Source organism: Varanus komodoensis, unplaced genomic scaffold (assembly GCF_004798865.1).
Source record: "Varanus komodoensis strain SLA01 unplaced genomic scaffold, ASM479886v1 scaffold1, whole genome shotgun sequence".
Taxonomy (NCBI): Eukaryota; Metazoa; Chordata; class Lepidosauria; order Squamata; family Varanidae; genus Varanus; species Varanus komodoensis.
Window position 1 is genome coordinate 47,398,567 of NW_025335268.1, and position 11,779 is coordinate 47,410,345.

General features: G+C 45.4%; 1 protein-coding gene across 3 annotated transcripts in view; it reads right to left on the reverse strand.

Annotated features, from left to right (window-relative positions):
- The window catches only part of LOC123020568 (ectonucleotide pyrophosphatase/phosphodiesterase family member 1-like), a 51,876-nt gene extending 41,112 nt beyond the window's left edge, over positions 1 to 10,764 (reverse strand). Inside the window, exons 1-2 of one of the 3 annotated variants that reach the window (XM_044424465.1) lie at positions 9,233 to 9,316; positions 9,092 to 9,202 (exon numbers count right to left, since the gene is read on the reverse strand). In XM_044424465.1, coding sequence (XP_044280400.1) covers positions 9,092 to 9,202; positions 9,233 to 9,301 — 180 coding nt within the window. In that variant the 5' untranslated portion in view covers positions 9,302 to 9,316. Of the gene's footprint in view, positions 1 to 9,091; positions 9,317 to 10,737 lie in introns of those variants that run through there. The other 2 variants (XM_044424474.1, XM_044424455.1) reach the window with 2 other exon arrangements.
- Between the last annotated feature and the right edge of the window lie 1,015 nt (positions 10,765 to 11,779).

Here is an 11,779-nt window from a genome sequence, read left to right on the forward strand (position 1 = left end):
TCTGTTGTTCATCTACACTCATACACGAAACCCAGATGGGTTGTTATTATCTGCAAACTGGGTCTATGATTTCCCTTCTCCACCGTTAGTAATGTCACTCGCCCAGGGACGAACACTGAGCTGCACACAAGCTACATATAAAAATTACACGAGCCTTATGCATGCAGTGAAAGCAGGTTCCCGTCTTATCAGAAACAAAGAAAAAACAAGCCCAGATGGTAATGCGCTCAGTTATTATATCTGGGGATGAGCAAAATGTATGCGTTCTTTTAAAGAATGTGTCCTTCATATAGCTGAAGTCAGTCCTAGCGTAGAGGTTCCACAAGAACTGATTCTGTGCCGTGTGTATGGGACACGATGAGCGATCACTACTAGGACTTTGCACACCCACTTTCATAGGTTGCCGCTTATTCACTGTGAGTTGCAGAAGGCACATGGTGTGAAGTTTGCCAGTGCCAACATCGGCACCAAAAACTCTGTATGCCTTTCAGCCAGCGCTGACCTTTAAAAACTCAGAATTTCCTTTTGAAGCTACTAAGTTATTACTTCTACTTCAGAAAGCAATATGCTGAAGGGCCAAGTCCTATTAGCAGCTAACGCAGACACTCCCCAAAATGTTTCATATACGCTGTGTGATTCGTACCAAAAACAGCAAGATAATTTTGAATGAATCATTGGCAGTCAATGTGAATCAACATGAACACTTATATTAGGAAATGACACCTTGTTTGTACGTAGAAGCAAGTATTTATCTGTCATATCTGTATGTCAGGGAGGCATGTGAAGTTCAGCACAAGGATAGAATAAGAGGGACACTCTTATTTAAGCTGTATAATATGGCTCATTTGCCTTGCATCTTTCTAGCAAAGAGTTAAACAACCTAGTGGCTTCCAGGTATTTTCAGCTATACCTCCATCAGCACCAGTCAGTACAGTCAATTGTGAAGGCTCACAGAAGTTTTAATCCAAAACATCTGGAGGGCACGGGGTTACCCAACCTGCTCTAGTATTGGATTTCTTCTATCACACCTTTCCTATGAAAAATATGAGTGCATGTGATACATAGAGAAGCAAAGTCAATTAGGCTGCTGTTCCTGCAGCTTCACTGCTTCTCCTTTCACCTTACAGAAACAAATACAATGGGCGGCACATTTAAAAACACTAAAACGACCGGATTTACTTTCTGTCAATTCTGAAATAGAAATATTCTTTTTCTGTTTCCTAAAAGCAGCAGCAAAGGATCTCAGTTGGCTTCCTCCTAGAAGAAAAGTGCATTTTCCAGACAATCATTTTTTTAAGAGACCCACATTTACTGGGAGGGCATGGCATAATTAACTGAAAATGTTCCCTGTGTGACACACTGATAAAGCTGAAATGCTTTATCTGTAAAGGAGAGGCAGCCAATGCTCTTTCTGCCCAAAACATTCTGCTCTTAGTTCTGGTAGCATTTTTAGTTATGCCAACCTTGAAATATGTTTATTAATAAAGCAAAGGGATATTATTCCTGGTTCACACTCTACACATGCAAATGGCTACTATGACATATTTACAGAAGTGACTGGAGCTCTTCCCTGTGGCTGAACTCTTGGAGTTGTCATGCAGCTCCCCCCATTTAGAGCACAGGACTTCGAAATTAGAGACCTTTTTGGAAGATTTGTCCCTATTAATATGAGTCTGGGAGGGAGCAGATGTCCCAAGTACAGGAATCTTGGGGAAGCCACATCAGTATAGAGAAGGACTAGTCAAGTAAAGGGGAGCACAGCCCAGGTAGCTAATGGCTGTGCAGTGTTCTGGCCCTCTGGGTGCCATATTGGCTGCTGCTCCTTTTCAGCCAGCATGGGGATGGCTCTCTGAAGGTGGGAGCCTTCCATTCAGTCCTTTTGTCAGGGTCAGACCACTGCCTGCTGAAGGTTAGACTGACAGCAACTTTCCCCCTCTGCACAGAAGGGGAACCTATTAAGATGGCCTACTGCAGAGGCGACTAGATCCCGAAAGCTCTCAGGAGGTTCCAGCTGATACGGTTAGTGGTCCTGTTGAAATTCGGTCAAACAGGAACAGAGATTGTGGAACACAGAAGTGACTTATGTGGTTGACACAATAACTCCTGAGCACCCTCTTTGTAGTATAGCTTGTAGGGCTCTCTCTGTGATGTACTCTGGATCTGATAGTGAAGAAATGAAATAAATGAGCACAAATCAGGAACAATTCCTAATAGATGTAACTGAGCCCTGGTATGTCCTATAATCCAGAATATATACATAGTATAGCAAAGAAACATCTCACTATCTGCCGCCCAGCAGAGCTTTTTTCAGGTTATCCAGGGTCTACTATGAGCTGGTCATAAGGACACTAAAAATTCATCTGAGGCCAACTGCAACGTATTTGCAGGAACTTCCAGAACAAGATTTCTAGCTTGTGCCAGGACTTAGGCTCCAATGTTATAGTGGCTGAATCTGGCCAGGTTCCCAGAACACAGACTTATCTAGTTTTATTGAATGAGTACCAGCTGGTTCAGTTTGAGAAGCTGACAAGCTGACAGGGTGCCTGGACAGGTTTGTGCAACTGCATCCAGACTAGATGTGGCTTCTTGGCTTATAAAACTATCTGAGAGGAACAGCCAGCTGTGGGAGAGAAGTGATTGATGCCTCCTTGCAAGCAGGAATGGTCCCATGCCACTCCCAAAGAAGCCCTACCTGGACCTGGAAAAATCCTAACAACTTTAGCTTGGTGGCAGATGTTCTTGACCGGGTGATGGGCAGCCGGCTCCAGGTACTCTTGCATGTGACTGATTATTTGGATACATTTCAGTCAGAGTTCATAAACACATTTAGTCAACCTGCATGATAATGTGAAGGGGAGTGCAACCCTACTGATGTTCCTGTTTCTCTCAGTGGCTTTCAGTATTGTCCGCCATGGTGCCCTTCTGGGGCAACTGTCTGAGCTGGGAGTGGGTGGAACTGCAGGGGTTCCACTCCTACCTGGACAACCAGTTCCAGAGGGTGGTGCCTGAAGAACATTGTTCAGTCTTGCAGATTCTCCAGTAGGGGGTTCCTCAGGGGTCAGTCCTATTGCCATGCTATTTAGCATCAATTTATTTTTATTTGGGTATTTTTACCCCGTCCAATACGTTGCAGGTCTCTGGACGGCTTGCAAGTTAAAATCCAATAGACATATATAAACCCAAATACAAAATATTCCACAAATGAGCACAAAACATATAAAATAAAAAGGTCATGACCTGGTGCTGAAAAGCATATAGTGTTGGCGCCAAGTGAACCTCTCTAGGGAGTGCATTCCATAGGCAGGGTGCCACTGCAGAGAAGGCCCTCCTCCGAGTATGTTCTCTCCTAACCTCCTTCAAGGAGGGTTCCCGGAGCAGGGCCCTTGCTGCAGATCTACATTAAACCACTAGGTGGAATCTAGGATTTTGACGTGCATCACCATCAGTATGTTGACGATCCGCAGCTCTATTTTCCCTTCTCATTCTAATCAGTTGTTGCTTAGGATGTGCTAAGGTTGTGCCTGGCTGTGACAATGGACTAGTGGCAGGGGGTGGGGGACTAATAAACTGCAGTTGAATAAAGAAAACTGAGATGTTGTTAGTGGGTGGTTCTTCTGCTGTACTTCCCCTAAAGGAACCACTTGTTAGCTTGGGGGTGTTCCTTCAACCATTGTCCCCCCTTGAGGCCCAGGTGGCCTCATGACACAGAGCGCCTTCCACCAGCTACAGCTGATGAAACACCTCCGCTGGCCTCAATCTACCTGGACAGTATGACCTGAATCAGGGGCCTCCTTCCAAGTGCCACCTGCAAGAGAAGCCCAGAAAGGAACAAGAAGGGCCTTTCCAGTGATGGTCTCCCAATTACAGCATGATCTCCCCACTGAGGTTTGCCTGGCACCAACATTGCCATCTTTTGAGCATGAGGTTAAAATTGCCCTTTGTTCGCAGTTATTTAATGGCATAGAGTTACATATATCAGTTATTTTAATCAGGCCTAGTTTTTGTTGCAATTGTTTTAGGTATTTAAAGTGTTTTAAAGTTTGTATATTGGACTTTTCACATTGTTTATCGCATCTTTTCTTTGAATCCATTTTATTATCCTAATTTGATCAATTGTTATGAAAGCTTTCACTCTTGGGCAGTAAAGAAATAACCTGGATAAGAAAAATAATAATTGGTATCAAAACTGCCAAGTGCACAGCAATCAATTAAAATGATTCTGATTTGAAATCAAACACTGTGGGCTTCTTCCTATCCAAAGTCCTTTGCTGACATGAAGCCCACTTTAGTGACATATTGTATGCAAGCTCCCAGGCAATCCATTGAGTTCCCAGGCAATCCATTGTTTTGGTGCAGTTACTGACATGTTGTGTATGGCTTGTGTGTCTTGGCTCTTGTTTTCAGTCAAGAATGTTACATAAGAAGTACGGTCATGAAACAACCACTGGTATCCCAGAGGCTACAAGCTACAATGGCTCTGCACTACCTCTGGTACCAAAGGGGGTACACCTACGTATCCCCAGTGCTGGGGAACATTAGTGGGGGGGGGGAACTCTTGCACTCACATCCCATGTGTGGGTTTCCCATAGGCAGCTGGTTGGCCACTGTGCACACAGAACACTGAACTGGATAGACCATTAGCCTGATCCAGCATGGCTCTTCTTATGTTCTTATCCTGTTCTTATATCTACTTTTAAAATTTTGATCCTATGTTGCTTTATTTTGTACTTTTATCCCATACTGTAGGTCAGTAACACTTCCAATGCCAAGATATTGCATGATTGTCTTTACAGAGATCACAGTCCCTGCACCATAAAGGTTGTACAGACAACTGAGCACACACACAAAAGAGATGCAAACAGCCTTGTGTGCCAGGTCAAGTTAGACAAATTAGAGGACTGATTTGAGCTATATAGCCAAGCACACTAAATGTGCATGGCTTCACAGAAAACAAAGATGTTGGTGGCATTTGGCTTTGGAAAAAAGATCATGGGTGGGAATGTACTGATCCTTTTCGAGATTAGTAAAAACAATTGTCCTCCCATCTGCTAAGGGCAAAGTACAATGACATAGGTGTAGAGTAAGTCAATTCTGTTTACTCAACAAGATATCATAATTGTTTTGGCCTCACAGAGCTACTAAACCAATATATTTTCCTGGGCCAGCTTTGTACTTCTCATTATAGCACTTCTGTTGCAAATACTGTCAGAACAGCAGAGTTGGAAGGAGCCAATAAGGCCCTGCTCAGTGTTGAACTCTTAAATTAAAGCTTCCTTTAAAAATGATGTCCAGCAGCATCCTGAATGCCTCCAATTTATGAAAGCCCAAAGACACCCTAGGTAATTGCTTCTATTGCTGGATTACTTTTAGCAGCCTGGACGTTTTTTGATTTTCAGCTGGAATCAGGTTTCCTGCAGCTTGGGCCCATTATTCATGTCTTGCACTCTGGGATAATCAAGAAGTAATCCTGGCCATCCTCTCTGTGGCAAACTTTTAGGTAGCTGAAAAGTGCTATCATATCTCCCCAGTCTTCTCTCTTCAGGGTTAAACATCCTCAGTTCTTTCAGTCTCTCCTCACAGGACTTCATTTTCAGTCACCAGATTTCCTTCACTTGCTCTCCCCTGAAACTTTTCCAGTTTGTCTGCATCTTTCTTAAACAGCGGTGCCTGGTACTGGGTGTAGAACTCAAGAGGAGGCCTAACCAGCACTGAATGGAGGGGAACTGGTGAGTTCCTCTCTATCAATAGAAGTTAGAAGTGAAACTTCTATCAATGCAGCTCAAAATAGCCATTGCCCTTTTTGCAGCCACATTGCTGACTCATATTCAGCTTCTGATCTATGACAATTCCGAGATCCTTCACACTTGCAGTATTGCTGAGCCAAGTATTTCCCATCTTGCAATTATGTGTTCACTTTCTTTTTCGCTTTGTTTTTCCTAGGTGCAGGTCTTGGCATTTGTCCCTACTGACATTGTTGTTTTCAGCCCAGCACTCCAACCTATCAAGATAGTTTTGAATTTTGCTTCTGTCTTCTGGGGTATTCCCATCCATGCAAACCCACCCAGGCTGACCCTGGCAAATGCTGCAGGGCATTTTGGGTAATGTTAAACCATGGCCACTCCGACTGGAGTGGAAGCCACTCAACATAAACCAGAGGAGCTGCACCATCAGGAGAGAGCCCTTGAGAGACAAGGAAAGTTTCCATGAAAGCTACCATATCCACTTAAAACTTGATCAACCCCTTACATGGAAGCTAATTCCATGCAGAACATTGTGAGAAACCCACAATATCTAACAAGCCTACACATAATTTTTTTCTTGCAATGTGTCGGGTGACTATTACAACCAATGCCAACAACACAGATGGAGTCAGAACAAAAGACATTACTTCCTTGAGCACACTAATTTTATTTCACAACTATGTACACACAGACACCCTATGTCCATGGATTTTAATTCTGCAATTATATTTCAGTTAACCAGTTGCAGGATAGTGTACAACAGACCAGCAAAATCTTCTTAAAACCACGTAGCAGCAGTGAAGATTGGCAAATGGCGCATCAACCTCGGCAGCCCCCACGGGCCTGAACGTTTCAGGGATGGACAACCTGTGGCCCTCCAGAGTTTTTGGCCAACCATTCTGATCAGTTTTCTCCGCTGGCTGTGGCAGCGAGGTCTGAGCGATGGGAGCAATACAGCCAGACACCTAGATGGCCACAGGCTGCCTGCCCCTGGACTATTCAGTGCCATACAAACGGTGTAGAAGAGCTCGCGTTACCCCAACATTACCCAGGCAGTGGTGCAACATACTTTGGCTTCAGAACAAAAAGTGGGAAAGAACCATCACTGCAGTAAACTATACTGGCTGCAGCAACTCTAATAGAACTGCAAAGGGAGAAGATAGGAGACAAATTGCAATGTCCTTTGCGTGTCTTGTTGTCTTATTTTTGATGTCTCGTTCTGTGATGTCTCTCTTAAAGACTTCAGTAAATCCTTTTATATTTGTTCCTGCACTGTAACTACTGGAGTTTAAAATAGGTGCAGCAATATCTTAATTGCACTGGTGTTGCTGATACAGCATGCACACTCAGAGAGTTCCTCCTAAGAGAAAATTCTCAGGTAGATATTAGTAAGAGTTATTTCCAAAGCAAACTTCTTAACACCCATCGGGCAGATATATTCTGGAAGACTGGAAGATGTTACAGAAGCATTTTAGCATGCAAGTGCTTTCTATGCAGGACCTGAATCACAAAGGCTGCAGTCCTGCTAGCACTCCATTTTGTTTCACTGGACGATGAGACCTACTAGAAGTTCAGCCTAAACCTTTAACTCACATCAAAGAGTTGTTTACAAATCCCAGGGATTAAGGTCTGTAGGAGAGATCCTGGATATGGATAGTACCATCAAATGCCTGAGAGTGCTGTGCTGGAGTTCGCAAGTCTTCACTAAGCATTTTTTTCAGATACAGAGAATTCATTTTAACAGCAGGAATCCTTTTGTGGGCTTATTGTCCACTTCATCAGCCCAAAGGCCCTCTGAGTTCATTACTGTTGGGTCGCTTGTTCTCTTTGGGAGAGGACTGGTCCCCAGCTGGGCTGGGCTGTGCCATGGCTCAGAAAACGAGTTAAGTGCATTAACATACTTTCTGCCAAGTTACCATATGTGGGAAAGCTCTGAAAACTGCAGCTTTCTCAAAATGTGGCAGAGAACAATGCCCAGAGCAACCCTAGCACCACACTAAATAGCTACTAGATTAGAGAAGCTCAGCAGGGAGAGCGGTGGGAACAAACAGCCTTTCCCAACCACTGCCCTCCAGATGTTTTAGACTACAACTCCCATCCACCCACAAATGGGTGAGAATGACGGGGGCTGTGGTTCAAAAGCTCTAGCAGTCCCTGGTTGGGAAACACAGATGGCAGCGTGCCAGGGCTGCGTATCAGCAAGGTGAGGTGGCATAACCATATTTGGTCATTCCAGTCTTTCTTCACTGTGTCCCAGCTCAAGGTTATTGCATTTCTGCAACTCAGTTCACTGTCAAACCCTTCCTGTGAGGTTAGGCTGAAGGCTGCACATGCACAAAGTCATCCACATGTGCTCCACCTGGAGCAAGTATCACTCCTTGCTGCAAAATCAATAATGCAGATTACAATTTTCTTATCAGCCAGGCAGGGAAACCCACTTGACTTTAAAGGCAAACACCAAATGCAAGGCTAAAGGGTGTAAAGGTATATGTGATACACCAGTCTTCCTCAAACCAGTGCCCTACAGGAATTTAGGACTCTAGCTCCTATTATCCCAGACAGAGCTGGTTGAGACTGATGGGAGATGCAGTCCAAAATAACTAGACCACTAAAGGCTGTAACGCATTTTATAATTTTGAATATTTATCCAGAGATCGACAGGGAAGCCTGGAATGGCTAGCAATATCTGGTCCTGTGAACCGTGCTACTTAGCGGGTGCCAGAATCAAACTACTAGCATGTGTCCAACAGCCCCGTCACTACTTGGGCTTCAGTTCAACTCAAGGACATGAAGGCTGAGCTGGGGTTAAATCCTGTTTGCCCATTCCATCATCCCAATTGGTTTGAGGGCACACCTACACATGCTCAGAGGCACGAGCGTCTTTATTCTTGTTTCACATGTTCCACAGCTAAATCAGGCATGAGCATCACAGATGATGAGCTCGTGGCTGAGACCAAGCCACCAATTGCATACCCAGTTGTGTGTCCAGGCAAAAAACGATTTTTGCAAATCAAGGATTTTACCCAAGGATTTATACTAGATGGTGGACATCATATTGCCCTTTCCAGGTGGATCAGCGAAGCCAGTGGTGCCAACCATAATCCATTACAGCCCCCCAAAGCACACTAAGGGAACTTGCTTCCCTCTCTCCCCAATGTATCGCGATCGATGTCCTATCGCTTTTAAGAGCCGCCCTTCCTCCTACGAGCAAGCGGAGGGCAGCAGAGAAAGAGACGCCCTATTTGATTTCCACAACAGCCCTGCGAGGTCGGCCGCCCGGCCAGCAGGCGGGACTTGCGCCCAGCGCGCCGGCTGCGCCGCAGGGCTCCACGCGCCCGGCGCCTCCTTACCAGCGAGAGGATTTTGTAGCTGGGATCCTTGACTTTGCCCCGCGGCGCGGTCTTCTCCGGCTCCTCCGCCACCTCCATAGCCGGCAGCATGGGCACGGCGGCGGCATGGGCGCGCTCGGCCCCCTCGCCGCCGCGGGGCGCTTTCTCCCGGCCGTTGCCGGCGGGCGTGTTGCCCACTGCTCGGCCGCTCGGCGCGCCGTCGCTCTCCATGGCCGGTCGGTGCAGCGCGACTCGCCCTCTGCCTCCTGCGCCCGCCGTTAAGAGGCAGCCGGCTGCCCGCGCCCCGCCTCCTCCGCGCCGCCTTGGCGGGCTTCCCTCAGGCGGCCCGGCCCGGCCCGGCCCGCGCGGCGCGGGGCTCAGCGCGCCGGATCCCTCGGCTTCCTGCCTCCTCGCCCCACGCCGCCCGCAGCCTCCGGGGAGCTGCGCGGCGTCTCTTTCCAGCGCCTTCCTCGGCAGGCGCCCTCCCCGCGGGATGAGGAGGCGCCTCCAGCTCTCCCCGAGGACATTGCTTGCAAGAACATCGCCTTCGCCACATTTAGATCGCACCTTTTCTCCTATTGCAAGAGACCCGCGGTGCCTTTCATGGCCCTCCTCTTTGTTTCAATCCATCAATTTTTTATTCGGTCATTCACCAACAAAAAACAAAATTGCAATTAGTTGAAATAGGGAAATACAGTTATTCTAAAATTACGGTTAATTAAGGGAAGGAATAATACAGTTATTCTTTTAAAAAATCTAACAATGGGTAGAATTAATTCTACAGCAGACTGCACAAACTATTGTGGTCAGAGATAGAACATTGGAGGAGCCTCCACTGGTCCCTCAGAAAGAGCTTTGCAAAAAAATCATCATCATCTTCACCAGCAGCATCACATTTATATTGCACCTTTTATCCCATTGCAAGGGACCCACTGTGGCTTTCATGGCCCTGCTCTTTGTTTTGTCCTCACAACAAGCCTGTAATGTAGGTTAGAGTTGTGTTAGGCTTGACTGGCCCACAATCACCCAATTCTGGGCTAGAACCTGGATCCTCTGAGTCCCAACCAAGCATTCTAAGCACGACACCACACTGGCTTTAAACAACAATTCCCTCCCAGAACTCCAAGCAGCTCACCTGGTGCCCTCTAGATGTTTTGGACTACAACTTTCACCATCCCAGGCCCCTGGTGACCCTGCCAGGGCATAGTGGGAGATTTAGTCTAAAGCATATGGCAGGCACCAGGATGGGGAAGGCCGGCTAAAATGAGTGCTCTCTCCAAGTGAGATCACGTGGCTTCAAAATAAACAGCCTGAAAAGGTGGCGTGGGTTGTTTACACCCAAGAGCAAAGTGACAGTTTCTTCTGCAGTATTTTACTTTTCAGAGGGGTGGAGAAGAAAAGGAAAACACAACCTTTTAGCCTATTTACACAAATTTCAGGACTGGCACCAACTTCTTCATGTAAGTTCCAGACTAAAATGAAACAGAATTCTTAAAAGTTTAAACAGACAAAACTATCCCTCAAATATACCTGCATTTATAAGTTTGCATATTACATGTCTCTACCTTACAACAATCTCAGTTCTCTGGGCTGTTCATAACAGTAAAAAACATAAAATACATATTTAAAAATGCAAAACTACAGCATAAAATAGAAGTAATATTTAACTTACTAAACATCTACTGTTGAAACTTTAAGGCTATCTGACCATTACCTTCTTATTCTGGCATGCAGCCTGATTCACATAAAGCACACACATCTCTTTTTTATCAACATTTCTGCACAGTTGCTTGGGAGTAATCCCCATTGGACTGACTGCCAAGAAAACAGTCTACATATATAAGATCATGCCCTTTCTTAAATAAACATACTGCGTAGCTCCTTACATCTAAAGAGAGTTCTTAGAAGTTGCACAAGGAACTTTTTTTTCCAATGTAGAATTTCACCCCTTTCCCCCTTTCCATGGCTATCCACACCCAACAGTAATCAGTCTGAATACACATCATTTTTATTCAGTTACATTATTTTTATTGAGTTTGACTGAAACATGTCATATGCTTACCTGGGAATAAGACCCAGTTAACTCAACTGGACTTACCTCTGGAAGATGCCTACAGAGTTGAACTTTTTCTCCCCTTTGGTCCAAAACTAGATCACCATTTATTAAGGAGCAAACAAGCTATTCCTTGTACCTCCCAGTTTTCTTGCAGAAAAATAGAGCATGCATTTATCAAACAATAAGAAACAGTTTGTCTGGCACCTTGGATGCCCCTTTACAGCCTCTGGGCCATGAGAACCTCAGCTTGGTTTCTACAGTTATCCTTACTCCTATTTGCACTTCCTTTAGTGCCTGCAAAACTTTCCATTCCCTGACCTTTAAAAATATGCTCAATAGAAGCAAAAACCTGAAAAGCAAGAGGGCATCAGATTTTAGTTCTTGTACCTTCCACTAAGAAGACAAGGAAAGGCGTGCTTCCTGGCTCTCCCCAACCTTCTTCCTTCAGCAAGGACCTTTCCCCTTTGCTCTTTTCTCCTCTCCTAGACTCTATCATTTCTAGCCTCAAGCTCTCTCTCTGCTCTAGCCTGTTTTTCTCCTTGCTACCGCTTTTCCTTCTTATTTCCTTCTCCCAGCACTGGCCTTGACATCTCCCTCCCCACACTTTAACTCATTATTTCCCTACACCTCTAACTCCCTAGCCTTGCTTTTTC